At 27.8% G+C, this 21419-nt stretch overlaps 1 protein-coding gene and 1 pseudogene across 2 annotated transcripts; one reads left to right on the top strand and one right to left on the bottom strand.

Annotated features, from left to right (window-relative positions):
* Window positions 1-1157: 1157 nt before the first annotated feature.
* On the bottom strand, window positions 1158-5546 carry LOC114182990 (alpha carbonic anhydrase 7-like). 2 transcript variants are annotated; one of them, XM_085672876.1, is made up of 7 exons: window positions 5429-5524; window positions 5007-5200; window positions 3502-3608; window positions 3301-3403; window positions 2505-2678; window positions 2034-2096; window positions 1158-1393 (listed from the first exon to the last, which is right to left on the bottom strand). In XM_085672876.1, exons 1-7 carry the CDS (start codon window positions 5508-5510, stop codon window positions 1316-1318), a joined length of 801 nt encoding a protein of 266 aa, XP_085529002.1. In that variant the 5' UTR covers window positions 5511-5524; the 3' UTR covers window positions 1158-1315. The 2 variants fall into 2 exon arrangements, with proteins under 2 accessions (XP_085529002.1, XP_027925605.1); XM_028069804.2 differs by having other exon boundaries at window positions 1160-1393; window positions 5007-5203; window positions 5429-5546.
* A 12908-nt stretch (window positions 5547-18454) lies between these two features.
* LOC114184763 (isoprene synthase, chloroplastic-like) lies at window positions 18455-21131 on the top strand (annotated as a pseudogene).
* Window positions 21132-21419: the final 288 nt, after the last annotated feature.

Below are 21419 nucleotides of genomic sequence, written 5' to 3'. Positions count from 1 at the left end.
AGTGAGTTAGACTCTCACAGTCTATTTAATTAATTATATTTTGATATGCGATTTACATTAATCGTGGCTTTAATCCTCGTTTTACATTTATCTAGAATATATTTTTAAAATAATATGATATACGCATAGTTTTTTTATGTCCCTTGCATATACTTTATTTATTTTTTAAATATTACTACTATTTTATTAAATACCGATTTTTTTAAATATAATAACATTATTATTGCTATTATCACTATTTTCTTAAATAACTTTAAATAAAATAGAAAAGTTAGTTATTAGTTCTGAAATTATTAAAAAATAATTAATTAATATTTTATTTTGAATTCTAAAAGCTTTTTTTTAGAAAAGTTTAAACAATTCTTAACAGGTTTTAACAATTTTAAACTTTCAATAAATATTAAATGATAATAAAATATAATAAATTTTAGAGCAATTTATAATTTCTAAAATATAATAAAATATTATAAAATAAAAAGATATAATAATTTTTAAGTAAATTTTTTTCTATTTATAGAAAAAAGTACTGATGTTTAAAATATTTTTACTACAAACTATTTTTAATAAATATAATTCTGATATCTATTTTAATTATCACAAATTTTAAATGCGATAAATTTGAATCACTACAATTTGAAATTTAAATATTCACACATATCATATTCTATTTGTCACTTGTTGTTACTATTTACCTATTTAATCTATCTTCTTACACCAAATCCTTACCTCTTTTAACCTTTGCTTCTTTAAATCATGATAAATTGATAGTCTAAACCATATTTGTGCAGATATAATATTTTTATGAATTTATAAAGTTGATTTAGTGATAAAACTAGAAAATAAAGTGAAAGAGATTGTGGGTTATATTAAGAGTTATTTTCACATTATATTATGTGCTTGAGAATCACCTTGAAAGAGATTGTTTGATGGATTTAAAAGAGAGGGTGAAAGACCTCAGTAACATACTAATAACTGTGTTATCAAAATTTGTCAAATTATATCTTTTATTAGTTATATTTGTTATCAAAATATCCTTAAAATTGGAAAGGACAACTAACATTAATTAATGAGTTAAGACTTGTAATACTTATTTTTTTAAGGATCACACAATGAAAAAGCAAGAAACTAATAACACAAAACCATGGTTTTAGACAAAAGTTTTAGTATGAGATAAGTACTAATTCATTACTCATTATTGTTGAGAACATAAATAACATTTTTAGTATATTGTTGATGCAGTTGTTTAACAATGTTTATTTTAACCTAATGTGTTTCATTGTGAACTGCCTCAAACAAAAGCTTGCTTCAATTTCCCTTAATTTGTAGATAAGTAGTAGCGTTTCACTGGACGACCGTTTCTTGGTTGCACTGGTCTAGCATTCTCAAATGTTTCCTACAATATCAATAAACAAAAGGTGGTTAATATAGTTATATTCAACAATTTTTCCATTAAGGTATAAATTTTCTTTTGAAAATTTGAATAAAAGAAAAACCTATTTGCATGCAATTTGAGGAGTGTTATATTGTGACTGTTAGTACTCTACATAATTCGATAGGGGTGATAAAATGTCTGATATAATTATATTATAAAATAATATAAGTGTAATTGAATTTTATGAAATCAATTTCTAATAAGGATTCAATTATATATTATAAATTTACTTTATATATAAAATTTCAAATTTCCAATAATTACCGATAAGCGATTTTGGTAACATTTATTAAATTTTTAAGAAGAAATATCAAGAAAATTTAACACTAATATTCTTTAAACAAATCCATGTAACAAAAATGAAATAAATCACCGTGAATCTAAAAGATACTTGTTGATTATTCTTTTTCTTTTTTCTATCCATTTGTAGCCAGCATAAAACTCATAAGTGACTCTAGACACTTTTTTTAATGAAAAATTAATCAAAACTGTATATTAAAAAACTTAGATCTTAATTTTTACAATAATCTGATGACATGCATTGTTTGTCTTGATGGTATCAACAAAAAATAATTAATAGGCATGATGATGAAAAACTTACATCACCAGCTCCATCAACCGCTGCTCGAATCAACTTGTTTTGCGCCCTTGAGACTGTTTTGCCCTAAAATCAATATTGAAAGAGTTATTATTATTATATTTAATATTTTTTTTCTCGTATCTATAGATATCACATTTATTTATTTTCCTTTCCACTCATGCACTTAAAAAAAATGTATGTTCAACATGTTCTTGATTGAAATTAGAATATTAAACACTATAGAAAGAGTTAAAGAGAGATTCTACGTATATATTCAAAGGAAGATATAAATAATACTCACAATGATAAGTTCATAATAATCACCATTTTAGAATATAAATTTGCAGATAATAAGATTCATAATACAAGATAGGTTTAAGTTAAGAAAATAAATTTTCACTAATATAAAAGTAAAGAACTATATATCAAATTGTGTCAAACTCCATTTATATGCTTGTTCCAATTAAATCAATGGAAAATAAAAGAACACACCTCTCCAGTGAAAACAGTCCAAAGAACATTTTCACTGCAAGGAGGAACTGTAAGAGAACCATTATATCTAAAATACTTGTTTCCTGTTATCCCTGCTACGTCCTCTGGATCAACACTACCTAGTGCTACTGTTCTCGTCTGGTTTTCAGCCAACAACTGCAAATCATCTTTTATCTGAAAATCAAACAAAGACCGAACACGTTATCTTCAGCAACAAATTTATCATAGAATTTTTCTATCATATTCAATGTTTTTGTTAATGTTGGAAGTCTCACATCAATTAGAAATAAAACAATTTCATAGGATAAGTCGATTTTTAGGGTTGAGTTAGATTTAAGTCCACTTCTAACAAAATATCAGGGTCGTTTTTTAAAAAAAACAAAAGCATATCCTAGTGAGATCTGTTCCACCCATTATCGGGTTCCTATCGGACGCGTTTGAAATGTCAAATAAACTTAACAAAATTTGATGAAAAACAAAATTGGTCCAAAATTTCGAAATAAATTAACTCCAAAATTCACTGAAAGTTAAGGGACAAAAACATATTTAACCCAAAATAAAATTACATCTTGTCTATAAAAAGCTGTACAAATTCTCCCGTTTGTGTCTGAAAAATGAGATGTTAAGTAATAATACTTTTATTCCCAACATATTCTTATAATGAGTTTTGGATAACCATTTGCCTATGGTATAAAATTTTCTCCAAACAAACACACGCTGAGAGTAACATCTGTGAATCATCCATCATACACTATCATAAACAGAGATAAGAACAACAAAAATCTCCTGTGTTTACCGTTGATACGAAGTTATCTGGATCCCCTTTCTTAAATGGAATTCCAATCACTGCAAGTTTTGCATCTGAACTTCTATGCACCATATGTAACTCTAGATCAAACCTACAGTTTGAGAAATACGTGAAAATTTTAATTTTAAATTGGGTAAGTTCTTTTATACATATTAAAACAATGTAACAAATTAAGAAGAAAAAAAATACCTTATGCCGTTGATTATGTGTTCAGAGGGAGAGTGCCAATGAGCTTGTAGTAGTTGGTATTGAGTTCCGTTAATTATAATATTCCCTGCATTCTCAGTCCAGTTTATCTGTATTTTACAAGTAAACAAAAGGAAAAGCTCGTTAACTAATCCAAAAAAAAAATGGTTATGATTATGATAAGTTTTCTCCTTTTAAGTTTGTGATTTTATTTTAAGGATAATGATATTTTGATTAATTTTTAATTTACCTTTCCAATCATATTTTAAATATTTATTTTAATTTTTGTAATGGTGTGATATAATAATTTAAAAAGGATTAAAGTGGTGAGTTAAAAGTAAATAAAAAAATAATATAAAATATTATTATTCTTGTTTTAACCGGATAACATGTAATTGATAGATGACAAATATGTTGATCGTAAGTGTTATCATACAATCATTGATACTATTCATTAACGTTATTAATAGGGAATCAAAGTTAGTATGGTTGATTTTTTTTTTCATACATATATTGCAGAACTTTCGCCTTACATGTAAATAAAAGATATAAAATAATTACATACTTCTTAATTAATCATTAATAACACTGACTTTTAAGAAAGTAAAAAAAAAATGAATTCGACAATAAAATTGGTGAGCTACCTCCTATATTAAGATCTGCCACCGGTTATATTAAAACTTGTTCATTTTGAAACTAGCTCTTAAATGGAGATGACCATGTATGTTGGTTCTCCCATCTTAACTAATGAATAAAATTTACTGTTTTGAAACCATGAAAGATAATAATATTTGTTTTATTAATTTTTAACAAATTTATATGAAGAGGACTAATTTATATTTAATGTAAAAAACGAAGAGTTTCCCATACTACGTTAGTTTTCGCATAAAAAGTTTAATTTCTAAAATTACATTTGGAATTCGCGATAAAATCATTGAATCTGGGTTCAGATAAAATCCAGAATTTTCATCCATCCATTTTTCTTTTTTAAAAACTCAACACTAACAACATGATCATGTCACACGTAATACTGTTTGGTAAATTAAAAAACAAGGATAAATTGCATTTTAAGGAATAAAAACAGGTATATTTAATTTTTTTTTAAAATTAAATATGGTTGACTTTTTAAAGCAACCAATTAAATCACATACATGTGACCTCATTAATACGAATAACTAATGTAAAATAAAATAGAATATAAAAATTAAAAGTTATTCATTCAGATAAATAGATCTTATTATGATGTGTATATATAATATTAATATAACATGAGTTCGATTTATATTATTAATATCATTATTAATTCAAGACTTTAAAATAATAAATTTATGTATTTTTATCTTTATATAATGTTTAATTTTTTATTTTTATTTAATGTAAGATTTAGATTCATATTTTAGATTCTAGACAATGTTAACTATATATTATAAATTACATCTAACTTAGAAAGATGTAATGCATGAAATAGTTTTAATCTAGAATTTTAGAAATTTAGTTGGGTTGCATACCATTACGTCATGTTCGGAAGTAACAAGAGTGGCGTTGGCAGGTTGATAGTTCCTTTGAATCCCAGAACTGAAGACAACATTCGATGTGACTGTGTTGAGGTTAATAGGAGATTGTCTGGTTCCATCTCTACACAAAGGCCACGTATTTCCCCAATTAGGGGGGCCATTTGGACTTGAAGGATCATAGTCAAAATCTTCTGCATTTCTCATAATAACATATTTCAACTCTATTTTCTACACTAATGAATCAAACACACATGCTTCAAATATTGTTATTGAAATAAAAATTACTTGGCCTTCAATTTTTTCTACGTAAAATGTTTTCAACATAATATGTTTTCGAAAACTAATTTCCAGATAGATATACTCAACCAACATTATGCTTGTGAAATAAAGGACATCATAAATAATATGTTTCTCACCGGACATTGCTGGGTGGAAGAGTAAAACAATGAGAATGAACAAACTGTGAGCAAAGGCTTTAATAGACATGGCACGATCCATTTTTGTGTAATTTGTATGGAGTGAGTTGTGAGGAATATTGTGAAGTTGTGTTTTCCTTTTATAGAGGTTATTAACTCTTGGAAAAGTCTAATTAAGTGAAAATATTAGAGATCAACATGTTCTTTATTTTCTTTAGTTGACTTCTAAAACTTGGGAGCTGCCTTCTCCAATTATGAAGTTTTAATTATAGTATGGTTTTCAATTAAATATTCATTTAGAGATGTGAAATGTACTGGTGTTAATAAATTACATGTTGGAATAATTACGAGCCCATGTATATAATTGTTGGAAAGGGGTTACTAATTAGATAATCAGCATCGAAAATCGTCTTTATATCGGATGGTTTAGTGTTTTGATGATTTCTACTTTATTGATTGATTAAAAAGGAAAGAAATTATGGAACAATGTATAGTTGTAAAATTTATCGAAATTATATAACAAATTTAAGGGGTGCTTTAGAGTATTTTAAATAGAGTATATGTTTTCTTGTTGATATTCAAATATATTTTCTATGAAATATATGTTTTTAATTCATATTATTCGGGTTATTATGTAATTTTACATTTTACATGTCATGGATTTTTTGAGAAGGGATTAAGGGAGAAATATAATTGAATTATGTGAATTAACATGCCCAGATAATTATCCATACACTTCACATTATTGATAATTTTTTTGAACAGAAACCTTTCAAACCACAAATATCTATTTAGTTGTACTACTATTTATCATAACGAAAACTTTCAATATAAGAACTTATTTCATTGGTCATCAAAACTAACTTTTGACTTTAATATTACAGCTCGGTCTTTCAAGAAAGATTCATTAGAAAAATGTAATATAAGTGACACAATTTCAATTCACATTTGACATCATTTTGAACTCAAAATCTTGAGATAATTACATTGTAAGTTATTTTCTTTATATGTCACTTAACTTTATAAGATCATGAGGTGCAAAAAAGAGTCCTATCAAATAAATTCTCACTACTATTTTGACAAAATTCTCATTTTCATTTTGAATTTCAAAGGTTATTAATTCAAATTTAATTGTAGGTCTTACCTTACTTGTAAGTAAATATAATGAACACAGTTATTATATTACGAAAGCATTAATGTTGATACAAAACTCTATATTCTAAAACAAGTCAAATTCAAGCATAATATATATATATATATATATATATATATATATATATATATATATATTTATTATACCGTGTTATGTTTTGCTTATGTTCTGTAAACTTCAGATAAAAAACGAATAATATTAAGAATGCCAAGATCAAATAAAATTATAATTTATTTATTTATTTTAAATTCATAGTATATATATATATATATATATATATATATATTATGTTTTTTTTATATGTGTTACAACTAAGTATGTTTGTTTTTAAACTTAATTAAATATTTTTGAAATTACTAATAGAATAGACAATATAAAACTTATAACAAGTGAAACCAATAATAAAATGATTAACCTATAAATAAAAATCATTTAGGTTTTTTTTTTAAAAAAAAGTGAATATTCTGTGATACATTTTTATCAAATAAAAACTAATATTTAACTACTTCAATAAATAATTTTACCAAATACTTAAATTTTAATAATTTCCAACTACTAACCTTAATTTTATATAATTCGTGAATATTATGCTTTCTAATTTTATCGTATACCACAACCCACCGCATACATACATACATAGTTAGTATTTCATATTTAGTAATTTTAACAAACAATTAAAAGAAGAATACAATACAAAACTCGAAGAGACTATAAATGGCTACTAAATATGCCAACCCATGTTTAATATTTCAGAACCAATGACTTTTCGAAAGGGTATAACTTTTCCCCTTTTTCTTTCTTCTTACCGTATTTGTTCATCTTTTGAACCATCTACGAAGGGTTTACCTTGTTTTGAGCAATTATTCAGAAATTTGGTCTACACACAACATTTATAAACGTAGGGAATAGGAAAGTCTGTATCTACTGTTCAAAAAGTTAAGCTTTTATTAGAAAACTTTTCCTTTCAATTATGTTTTGGTTTATGAAAATATTAAAGAGAAATAAACTCTATTAAGCCATTTCTAATATTTTAAAGAATTAAATGTGGAAGCATACTTTATTATTGGATTGGAAACGATGAACAGAGAAAGATGGTACTTGATCTTCTAATTATAAAGCATCTGAATATTTTCTCTAGATTTTCTCTCTTGATGAAAGGAAAGAGAAATAAACAACAATAATATGTAACGTGCTTATAAATGAGACCATGACCTTTTATGTAACTGCTATCAATTATTTACTTAATTTTAATATTTTTAATTTGGTCCCCTCATCAAATTAGAATATTGTTGGTATCTATACATTTAATATATCATGATATAAATATACGGAGTAAAAGATTTCGGTTATTGAAAATTGTTTTAGTAGAACAATATAAATATTTAAATTCAGTATTTTGCCTTCAAAAATTGACAATATTGGTCATCGTTAATATTGTATTTACAGTACTGGCTAGTGATTAGGTTGGGCCAAGCTAGGTAGCATGATATGATATGGGTGATTTTAGAGAAGTCACTGATAAGGAGTAATTACGTAATTAATACTAAATTATGCGTGTTTATTGGGTAATATCTTTTGAATTTGAGAGATAAAAGAATTCTATTGTGGCAACTCATTAGTACGCTGTTATTAATTTTGGAAGCGGATTCAGTGACTTTCTTCGAAAAAAAATTATCTTATTTTATTTTATTTTCATATTTTTAAAAACCAGTTCAATTTTAAAAAAATCATAATATAAAACAGATAAAAATAAACTAAAATTTCATTACTTTTCTCTCCAAAAAAAGTCTCTATATCTGCTTCCTATTAACTCCAATTGAATTCATTCATTATTTGAGGAATGTCTGCACATGGGACTGCATAATTCTCACAATTACAATTATGAATTATTGAGTGTGTCATAAAGTTTAATAATGATGGCCATTTTTTTTTTCTTTATTTTACTTAGATTTGTATTTGATTTTCATATTCATAAATAAGGTGATGTTAAAAGATCTTAAATGAACTTTGACATTTTCAAATAGACAGATTCTAGAAAAGCCATCGATTAAAACTTAAAGTTATTTAATTTAATTATTTTTGTTAGTGTCGGTGATGACTCAGTTGATAAATCCTTTGTTCCTATACTGCACTAAAAACATTTTCGTTTTCAAAATTTTAATTACATAACTTACTAGTGGCTACGTGATAAAGAAATAGTATAATAAATCTCATGTTTGAAAATGGTACAAGAATGTAAAAGAATGAATTAACTTAAGTTTATACAGGGATCATACAGGTCTCTGTTTATCTAAAAGTATTATAAATTATATGAGTAGTCATATATAAATCGATCATTTGTAAAGTTTTCAATATAGTGACACTTTTTTGTATAAATTTTATGAAAATTATTTCTTAATAATATTTTTGCCATCAACCCATAAGTTTTGTGGAAACGGTACCATAGATTGAAGTTAAAGAGCTATATCAACAAAATTGTCTTAATGTGAGTTTAAATGAGCAAGTTAAACCGCATACCCAACTCTGCTTATGATATAAATTTCATTTAAATTATAGAATTTAGTTTATTTTTATTATAATTTTTTAAATAATTTATTTTGTTCTTTTAAATAAAACATTAATCAATGTTAGCCTTTGATTTCCTATTATAATAAATTTAAAGTGTTAATTATATTTATTATATGCTTATTATCTAAATAAATTAATAATTTACTTTGGGTAATATATTGAATTTTTGTTTTAGTTATGAAAAAATAGTGAAAATATTGAATTTGAGTGAATATAATCCTAATACTAGACTTTAGGCTTTTAGTTTTGGGTGGGGAATAGTTTCAACTTCAAAGAAATTAGAGAGGAAGTGAACTTAGTAAATGTGGGAGAGTTAAAGATAGAAAATCGATAAAATTTTTAGTTTTAATTGAAAACTAGTATACTGACTCGTGCGTATGCACGAGGCGCATTTGTTTTATTTTGTATATTAAAATAATAAAATAGTGAAAGTATTATGTAATAAAATATTATAAATATTGTTGTAAATGTTGTTATTAAAATAATGAAATAATAAATCTAAGTGATACAATAATAATTTTAGTTTTAAATATTGAATTTGAGTGAATATAATCCTAATACTAGACTTTAGGCTTTTAGTTTTTGGCGGGGAATAGTTTCAACTTCAAAGAAATTAGAGAGGAAGTGAACTTAGTAAATATGAGAGAGTACATATAGAAAATCGATAAAGTTTTTAATTTTATTTGAAAATGTGCAACACTTTCTTCACTTCTCCTTTCTTAGAATTAAATCTCCTTTCGGATCTCTCAAACCATATTATATATATTCTTTCCTCTATTTCTATCATCTTTTTCTTGGTGATCTCTAATACCACACAATATATTCTTCTTTCTTTAAGAGTTGTCACCTATACTCTTGTTTTAGGATTTTCGTGGAAATTTAATCTTATAATGTGTTTGAATAAGGAATTTTAATAGAATAATTTGTGATAGTCATTTCTCAAATGTGAAATGATATAGTTTTTAATTTAATTATTATTTAAGAGATAAAAAATTATACTTTATTTTTGAAAAAATAAAAAATATAATATATATTTACTATTTCTACATTTTATTTTAATCCTTTCGTGCGTATCTTAATCCAAACATTTAATTATTATTATTATTATTTTACCAAGTTATAACTAAATATCTGTCTGGTCTGGTCACATTATGCCATATAATTTATGTGAAAGTAATCCCTTATCAGGGACTTTGAACTTAATCTTCTGGACTGTTATATAGATACATGTAACCTTGTCTAAGAGTTAATGTACCCAAGTATCTTATTATATTTATTTAATTTTTTGTTGCTAATTAAAAAAACCACAAACGATATGTCAAAATCAAAGAATGAGAAGAAGACACAAATGAACATTAACTGAAAAACGTAAGAAAACTTAACTTGGTTCTTTGAAAAAAATAATTGTCAAACACAACTGCCCTATGCTTCCAGCTTCCTACCGCTTTCTTACAACTACAAATATAATGTGTAAAAATATATAAAAAGAAAATAAAGAAAAAAGAAAAAAGTAAGTGGACTACAAAAGTCTAAAAAATTAAGATATGAAAAAACATTATTATTATTATTATTATTATTATTATTATTATTATTATTATTATTATTATTATTGCCTTTTTCCTCGCACCGTCTTTCCCTGTATAGAGATAATGATAAAGACAAGAAATATGTAGACTTACAAATCAACAAATGCGTACTCGAGATTGAAATTTTTTTTAAATAACTATAGTTTGTAAAACGTGACATAAAAAGAAGGGTTATTCTTTTAATCCGATAAATATGGAATTCTTTTAATCCGATAAATATGGAACTTTCAATTCAATTTTTAATAAATTTTGATAGTTTATTGAATTTTTATGTAATATAATAGATAAAAACTATTAAAATAAAATATCACATAATTTAATATTTTGAGCAACATGAAAGAGTATTAAAAATCAGAGAGATAGTATAAAAAAATTACCATTACAGTCATCCAAAATTTACATCAAAAATTTCAAAAGAATACTCAAAATAGAGTTCTAAAATGAAACACAAGAAATTCCTATAAAAGGATGCTCAAAGAAGGAAACTAGTTACAATGGCTAAGATAAACAGCAACATCTCCCTACATCAGGTTTAGATTAACAGGTGCCTCATCATCTGCTTCCACCAATAGTGGTGATTAACGCAAAAAGAAAAATCAAACAAAACATAAAACACATATAGAAAGGTAAGCCAGTGAAAACATTTTTTAACAATTAAATAAACAAGTTATGAAACACAAGCAATATACAACCAAAGAATAATTCACATATTTATCTTCATCTAAACAATTAATGGACTATCGACTCGATTGTTTGGATTATGCGCTTGATATAGAATTCTAAAGGAAGTATGCACCTGTGCTGGTTTCTAAACTTTGCAAAGTCTAAACACACGGGTTATCACCCAACCACACACAAGGTTAATCCTATTATGCTTTGGGTCCAAACATGTCCCGAGACTAGGATTTTCTGTCACTCTTACCACATAATTCATTCTACTCTACATGAGTGTGAACAATTATCAGAGTTCAAAATACATTCTTTTATCTAGACATATCCTATATCAAGACATACACTAACCACACCATCACCAAGAATTTTCCTTGAATTTCTTTCATCATCAACATTCTATATGTTATCTTAGAATAATTATCATCCCATGGTACACACCTCAAGACAGGTCTAAAAACAATGCCACATCATTCATGTCTAGCTTCATACATCATATTTTTAACATTAACTTAGTCAATAAGTTAAAATAAGGAATTAAAATTCTGTAACAATTTTCGCTTAAACTAAACTCATCTCGATTAAGTTAGAAATTTTCGCTTAAGCTAGACTAATCTCGCTTAAAATAAAAATTATGCTTAACCTAAAATAGCAGGTTTTCACTTGTTTCAGCATGCAAAAACCAAAAATACCAAACAACAAAACTAAAAAAATACAACCACGAACAACAAACCAACATTTTAAGCACGATTCAAGACAAAAGAACATGCAAGACACTAAAGACAAAGTTTTAAAGTCCTAACCTCTCTTATCTTGACTGGCGGTAAGGTGAGGGGAAGATAATTTCATAATTACAAAATTATAAAATATATAAATACATAATTATATAATTATAAAATTATATAATTATAAAATTATAAGATTATAAAATTATTAAAATAAAAAATTATAAAATTATAATGTTATAACATTGTAAATTTTTTAATTTTGATTTTTTATAATTTTTAATTTTATCATTCATAATTTTATATATATATTTAATATTTTTTATTTTAAAATTCATAATTTAAATTAATGTTAAAAACAAATTTTGTTAAATAGAGTAAATATTTGGAATAGACTCGGAGTCTATCATCATGATCTCTTGTATAAGATGTTGTGTAATAAAATTTAAAGAAGATGACAGTATAAAATAACTGTTACATCATATTATGTACACAAAAGAAGCTCAGTTGAAAAGTTTAATATATTCATACTTCAATAAACCATAAAAATTTATTAAAAATTAAACTAAAATTTTAAAATTTACGAAGGAGTCATAATATAATTAAACTTTATATATATATATATATATATATATATATATATATATATATATATATATATTGCATCCACATATAATCGTTTTCATTGTCATGTGCATGAATGTAAGAAAGAAAGTGACAGTGTCACAGAAGAGGACAAACCACAACAAAAACACCCTCATACAATTAGAGAGGTGTTGTCCTTATTTTTATACTTTTTAAAAGGGAAATTGTTAAAAATAAAAGTATAAGATGCAAGGCAGGGATAAAATAAACTTGAATGGAAATACTTGAATAAATATCTAGTTATAGATTTCATATTCTCTATTTTTTTTTTTTGTTATCATTAACTTTGTTTAGAGTGGTCATTACATATATCAACATGGAGATGAATTTGGGCCACAAAAAGATATATCAAAGAGCAGAATTACGTCATTGCTTAATTGTTTCGATGATGTTGAGAAAATCACGTTTTAAGTTTGAGTTTATTTACTTAATTCATTTAACATGCTCTAATGATTCGTAAAATGTAGGTTTCGTTTTAATTTACCTGCTTCTTCTCTTCACTATCAATTCAACTTTTTTCTTTCTAATTTAAAAGGAATCATTTATAAAAAAATTAAATATTCTTTTTTAGATTTTTTTTTCTTGTATAACAAGATTATTTATTAACGTCATTTTTTTACTCAGAAAATATATTCTTAGCCTAATTCGAAGCATAGTGACTATAGTCTGATTAATTATGGACATTTTGTTATCTTAATATTGACGGTACCTTAATGTGTGTATTTAAATTGTTGATTAAGGAATGAAATGAGTTTTCTTCCAAATTTATAGTGCACTCTAATTAATTTACTAATGAATGTAAATATTTATTATGATAATTTTATAATTACTAAGTAATAAAATAAAAAATAAGCGTACATATACAAATTAATAATTTAGGTGTGTAATAAAATAATATTTTTTAGCACAGTCTGAAAATAAATTTGGATGTTGACCAACGACCGTTTCGGCTTGTTTTGAAAAAGGTTCTGTAATATTTTTTCAAACTTTTTTAAATTTATTTTATTATAAATGGGAACATATATTTTAGTAGCACTGGTTTAAATCTTTTAAAATTACATTCACTTAACATAAATTATTTCACCAATTAATTAAATTAAAGTACCTAAAATCACACAAATAAAAGTTAAAGCATTTTATTTAACTATTTTTTTAAAATAAATTGTATTCAAAAATTGTGTACTTTATTATTGTTTCAAATTCTGCAGAATTATTCTATTAACTAATAAATAAGTATTTAATTAAATTATCTAAATTTGTAGAAATAAAAAACACAAAAACTCAAGTTTCATGCATAAAAAAATCATCAAAAGATAATAAAATTGAAAAAAAAGGAGAAAAACGCGCTAGAGAGCACAATTTCAACAAAAATAAATAAATAAAAGAAAAACAAAAACGTACTATCAAACACAAGTTGAGGAAAAAAAACAAAAAAGACAAAAGTACTTATAGTACGACTGAAAAAAATAATAAAAACATAGCACTGCAAGAGTCATTAATGATTGGATTTGCTTTCATTAATGAATGGCACAATTGTAATTTTGTGGTAATTGCAGGACAAACTAAGAAGAAAGAGTTGTGATAGGTTAACAAAATGTTTTTGACAAACTTTCTTATTCAGGTAAAAAAATATTATTTTATATTTTATTTTAATTAAAAAAATAATAATTTACTTCAATTCCATTTCTAGAACTTTTGTTAACTTTGTCAAAACTTTTGTTGTCAAAAGATAATTTTCCAAGAAGAAGAAAACAATTGCATGGTAGGTGCATCAAATTGAATGTGGATAAGGGCCTTTCGCGAAGCTATCATAACTAATGCTTAATTGTTTTTTAGTAATTTCAATTTCACTTTTATGCTTCAGTTAAATTAATTTTATAAATTGTTTTGTCAAAAATAAATATGGTCACGCACCTAAATTTTTTACAGTTCAGCATCCAATTTTCCGATATATTTGTGTAGTTAATAAATACTACACAAATATATCGATTGTATTTTCTTTTATCAGGAAAAAAAATGCTTTTAAATACTTATTAAAGATATTAGGCATGTATATGACATTGCAGTGAACAGTTTGAACTTTTCCTCTAGATAAAGCCAATTCACACATCAAATCAAAAGTGCAGAACACTTCTTTCAACAATTTTGTACTACTTAGGGTTGAATATAAATAGCGAAAATATATTCCAACATATTTTTTGAACTCAATTTTAATTTGGTTTACGTGGCACGTCTTTTCTATTTTTAAACTTAATTTTTTTAATGAAACTAAACTGCTGTGCACGTGCCGAAGTTACTCACATTTTTTTTGACAAAATAAAAGTGTTGGTGAGACAGAGAGAGAAAGGGGAACAGAGTAAAGTTCTCATGTTAGAGAAGCGAAGCGGGAAGCTGTCATCGTAAGAGGAGACACCGACGATAGCGATGATACTGGACGAGATCGATTCTAATGGAAGCGAGTCGACGACAACGGCAACCATTCAGTAAAGTTCTCGTGTTAAAGAAGCGAAGCGGGAAGCTGTCATCGTAATAAGAGACACCGGCGATAGCGACGATACTGGACGGGATCGATTCCACTAGAAGCGAGTCGACGACAACGACAACCATTCCACCGGAAGCGACTTGCACCATTCCATAATGGGTCCCCACTTTAACCTCAGTGGTGCTATTGTATCTTTGATGAGAACATACTTGAAACTCTGTATTTATGTTTTATTAACCGGAATGTTACAGTACTTAGAATTATATGTTGAGTGTAACACGCCTTTTGTGTTTCTGGAATGCTTGAAATATTTATATGGAACTGTTGTGACCATTTCATTGTATTTGTTTTGTTTATGCTTTTACAAAGAATATTTGTGGCCATAATGGTGTATGTTCCATTTATGATTTGGAAATCTGTAGACCAAAATATTTTTTGTCACTCCTCACATATTTTGACAACACTCCTCACGTCTGGGTTCAGTTTTTCAATCTGTAATTTGAAAAGAATTGGAAGGATGATGAAGCAATGTCAGATGCACTCCTCACATAATATGACAGCACTCCCCACCTCTGGGCACAATATTTATTTATTTTTAATTTGAAAATGCATGTTCCATTTTTGATTTCAGAATCTGTACACCAAAATATTTGATTGCACTCCCCATCTCTGGGTGCAGTATTTATTTTTAACATTTGAAAATTCTTCCAATCAAGGATGATGTTGTGCAGATTATGGTTTGTGTTCCATTTTTTATTTGAAAATCTGAACACCAAAATATTTGCTAGCACTGTTAGGTTTTACAGAGGGGGTTTTACTGTGGAGAACAACACCACTGACACCACTCTCAACCCAAAACCTTAAGGCAATGGGTTTATGGGTCTTTATTCTTATATAGTTCTCTACTTTCTCATTTCTGGTCAATGTGGGACTTAGACTCATACTTGGATTCCTAACAATCTCTCCCTCAAGGGTGAGTCCCTTCATTTTCTGCCCTTTTCTGTACCGCCGTTTTAAGCATTCCCAACCACGAGTACTCATTTTCTGCCCTTTTCTGTACCGCCGTTTTTTCTTAACGGGACACGCTTACCTGGAACCCTTACCACTCTCAACCCAAAACCTTAAGGCAATGGGTTTATGGGTCTTTATTCTTATATAGTGCTCTACTTTCTCATTTCTGGTCAATGTGGGACTTAGACTCACACTTGGATTCCTAACAATGATGTTGTGCAGATGGTGTGTGTTCCATTTTTGATTTGAAAGTCTGAACACCAAAATATTTGTTAGCACTCCCCACATAATTTTACAACACTCCCCACCTCTAGACGCAATAATTTTATTTTATTTGAAAATGATTCCAAGCAAGGAGGATAAAGGAATTTTGAGGATTTGAGAACTTTTATTGAATTTAATTTACATGAATTTGAGGTGATGATGTCGTGCAGATGGTGTGTGTTCCATTTTTGATTTGAAAAATCTGAACATCAAAATATTTGCTAGCACTCTCCACATAATTTTACAGCACTCCCCACCTCTAGGTACAATAATTTTTTTTTTATTTGAAAATTATTCCAAGCAAGGAGGATAAAGGAATTTTGAGCATTTTGGACCTTTGATTTAATTTCATTTACATGAATGTGAGGTGATGATGTTGTGCAGATTATGGTGTGTGTTCCATTTTTGATTTGAAAATCTGTACACCAAAATATTTGCTACCACTCCCCACGTCTGGGCGCAATATTTATTTTTTTTAATTCGAAAATGCTTCGAAACAAGGAGGATAAAGGAATTTTGAGCATTTTGGAACTTTGATTTAAATTGATTTACATGACTGTGAGGTGATGATGTTGTGCAGATTATCGTGTGTGTTCCATTTTCGATTTGAAAATCTGTACAACAAAATATTTACTACCACTCCCCACATAATTTGACAGCACTCCCCACGTCTGGGCGCAATATTTATTTTTTTAATTTTAAAATGCTTCAAAGCAAGGACGATAAAGGAATTTTGAGCATTTTTTACCTTTGATTTAATTTCATTTACATGAATGTGAGGTGATGATGTTATGCAGATTATGGTGTGTGTTCCATTTTTGATTTGAAAATCTGTACACCAAAATATTTGCTACCACTCCCCACGTCTGGGCGCAATATTTATGTTTTTTAATTCGAAAATGCTTCGAAACAAGGAGGATAAAGGAATTTTGAGCATTTTGGAACTTTGATTTAAATTGATTTACATGACTGTGAGGTGATGATGTTGTGCAGATTATCGTGTGTGTTCCATTTTCGATTTGAAAATCTGTACAACAAAATATTTACTACCACTCCCCACATAATTTGACAGCACTCCCCACGTCTGGGCGCAATATTTATTTTTTTAATTTTAAAATGCTTCAAAGCAAGGACGATAAAGGAATTTTGAGCATTTTTTACCTTTGATTTAATTTCATTTACATGAATGTGAGGTGATGATGTTGTGCAGATTATGGTGTGTGTTCCATTTTCGATTTGAAAATTTGTACACTAAAATATTTGCTACCACTCCCCACATAATTTCATAGCACTCCCTACCTCTGGGCGTAGTATTTATTTTTTTAATTCGAAAATGCCTCCAAACAAGGAGGATAAATGAATTTTGAGCATTTTGGAACTGATTTAAATTGATTTACATGACTGTGAGGTGATGATGTTGTGCAGATTATGGTGTGTGTTCCATTTTCGGTTTGGAAATCTGTACACCAAAATATTGAAAGCCGTAGTGGTCGTCTTCTTTGATTAACTGTGCAAAAACTTCCAAACACAACTTTCACTTCAAACGCGAAATGGTGGAAACGCAGCCATGGATGACTTCTAGTGACAACTGTGTTCTCCGACAGCAAGCACAACACTTCTTTGCTTCTCTATGGCTTTTGATCTCTCTCTGCTACTCTAAGAACAACAATTTACTTTACCTTTTGCTCTCTCTCGACCCCCCTTTCTCTCACCAACATTTTTATTTTGGCAAAAAGAACTTGGGTAACTTCCGCACATGCACATCATTTTGCTTTCATTTAAAAAAATTAGTTTAAAATTATAAAAAGGTGCCACGTAAGTCATGTCAAAATTGAGTTCAAAAAATATGTTGGAATATCATTTTCTTATAAATAGAGAGAAGGCACGCATTGGTTAGCATCACATATTTGATACTACGTATACCATGGCAAGTAATGTTCCTTATTGCTTGTCTACTACACAAGCTCCTTCTATATCCTCAACCAAGCACCTTCGTGATGCCAACAAACACGATACCCCATTCAGAAATCCACCCAATTTCAACCCCAGTTCTTTCACTCGTGAATTCATCCACTCCCTGCCAAACAATCTTCCGGTAATCTTTCTTTTCCTTTGATTCCTTTATTACTTGTGGAATTATTTTTTTCACTGTTACTGTTTTTTCTGTCATGCATGCATGCTAAATGCAGATAGAAACACTGCAAGAAAGAGCGACAAAGTTGGAGGAGAAAGTGCGATTTATGATTAATGGAACAGACATGGAACCACTAAGCTTACTTGAACTCATTGATGATATTGAACGCTTGGGACTGTTCTTCAGGTTCCAGGACTGGATAAACAAAACCCTTCTCACACTTGTTTCAATTCAAAACTTCAAAGACCGAACCACAACAAGTCTGCATGAAACCGCTCTTCGTTTTCGAATTCTCAGACGACATGGCTTTGATGTCTCCCAAGGTAGACAACTTCAACCTTAATCTGTTAATTCCTTTTCATGTTCCATGTGAGACTATGATTCTTGAAGGCAAGTTGTTGGGACGAAAACAACAACCTAGCACAGAATTATGAATGCTTCTACTTAAGTATATATTGTCCATCTTATTTATTTTAACCAAGTAATTTTCGTCTTATTATCTTTAACTCTTAGCCTACCAAATCTTTCTAATTATTACTCACGTTAAGATAATTATTTGAGGTGCATGCAGACATTTTCAGGAGTTTCAAAGATGAAGAAGGAAAATTCAAGGCTGAAATTAGCAACGATGTACAAGGAATGTTGAGTTTGTACAGAGCATCATATTACACCTTAGAAGGAGAAAATCTTTGGGAGGCAAGTGCATTTTCAAGAACACATCTAATAAATTTAATGGAAGAAAGATCAATGGATGCGAAAATGGCAGAAAAAGTTAAGCACGTATTGGAGGAGCTTCCCTATCATAAAACTTGTTGCAGACTAGTGGCGAAACACTATATTAACACATATGATAAGACAGAACCGCATAATCTCTTATTGTTAGAACTTGCAAAGCTGGAATTCAATATGGATCAGTCATCATATCAAAACGAGTTAAGAGAATTATCAAGGTAAAAGAAACTACGTGCATACCAAATCATACCTAATAGAAAGTGGTTTACTTATAAGATAATTACTAGAATTTTATTTTCTTCTAAAAATAAGTTATAATAAGTAAAATGTAATTTTAATAACGGTTTTTAAAAATAAAAATAACCTTTTTAACGAGTAAGAGTAACTAAAGCATGGTTTTTATAAAGAATAAAATTTAGTTGCATTCCTTTTGCTATTAAAACTTGATTTATTTTTTTATGTATATATTATTGAAGAAAAGGTTACATTGGTGTCTTTTAATGTGTTGTTACTTAGGTGGTGGTGGGACATTGATCTTTCAAGGAAATTAAAGTTTTCTCGAGACAGATTAGTAGAAATATTTATTTGGGCACTGGCAGTTTTTCCTGAACCTCAATTTGCATACTATCGCAAAGTAATTAGTAAGTTAACTATATTAATCCCATTCATCGATGATATATATGACATATACGGAACTTTAGAAGAATTGGAGCTCTTCACAAATGTCATTGCAAGGTTTGTTCAACTAATCTCAAATGAAGTTCAGTTTACATTGCTCTTAGAGAAAATATAAAAAAAATGTCTTATATAAGTATCTATATTTTTATTATGCATGTGCATGGACACAAGATGGGACGTGAATTCCATAGACACTCTTCCAGAATGCATGGCATTGTGCTTCCTAGCCATCTATAACACTGTTAATGGGATAGCTTATGACATCTTCAATGAACGAGGCATAAATTGTCTTCCTTACCTCACAAAATCTGTATGTAACACAACTTTTGTTTTTGTCCTATGTATATTCGGTATAACTAAAACTAAAATGTTTGTCTGATTTTTCCATAGTGGTCTGATTTGAGCAAAGCATACCTCCAAGAAGCAAAATGGTTTCACGACAAAAGTATTCCACCATTCGATGTGTACCTAGAAAATGCAAGGATCTCGATCACAGCAGGGGTTATTCTTACTCATTGCTACTTCTTGATCACCCAAGACATCACGGAGGAAGTGATTCATTATTTAACTAATAATGACCATGACATGTTGCACTCTGCATACATCATTTTTAGGCTTACCAATGATTTGGGAACATCAACGGTAATTTTTTTAACTTTGTTTGGCATAACCTTATTATGTAATTCATTTGGATCAAACTTCGTGTCTAACATGTTGTTTTGGACAGGACGAGATAGAGAGGGGTGAAACCTCAAATTCAATTGTAAGTTATATGCACGAAACTGGTCTCCCAGAAGAAAATGCCCGTCAACACTTCAAAACTTTGATGGAGAAAGAATGGAAAAACTTGAATAAATACCTAATTAAGAATTCCATATTCCCTAAATCTTTTGTTCAAGTTGTCATCAACCTTGCTTGGAGTGGTCATTTCATATATCAATATGGAGATGGATTTGGACGACAAACCAATACATTAAAGAACACAATTAAGTCGGTGCTAATGTACCCATTCCAATTATAATGTACCATGACAATGTTAAGAAAATAAAATTTTAAATTTGAGTTTTGTTGTTTAAATATATTTTTTATATTTTGTTACTTGAATTTCTTACTACAATATTATGAGATTAGTAAAAAGTGGGTTTCGTTTTAACTTAACTACTTCTTATCGCTATCAATTCAAATTTTTGTTTTTTGTTTTTAATTTAAAGTGAATTATTCTAAAAAAAGCATTACATGTTTTCTTTTAAAAATATACTATAATTAATTGAAATTTGAATGTAAAGATTTATTATGATAAGTTCATTATTACTAACTAATAAAATAAAAAATAAATGTAAAGTA

Source organism: Vigna unguiculata, chromosome 5 (genome assembly GCF_037176805.1).
Source record: "Vigna unguiculata cultivar grain cowpea cultivar isolate G323 ecotype 2 chromosome 5, ASM3717680v1, whole genome shotgun sequence".
Classification (NCBI taxonomy): Eukaryota; Viridiplantae; Streptophyta; class Magnoliopsida; order Fabales; family Fabaceae; genus Vigna; species Vigna unguiculata.
Note: the sequence above shows the minus strand (reverse complement) of the source record. Positions and strands in the feature narration are given on the sequence as shown.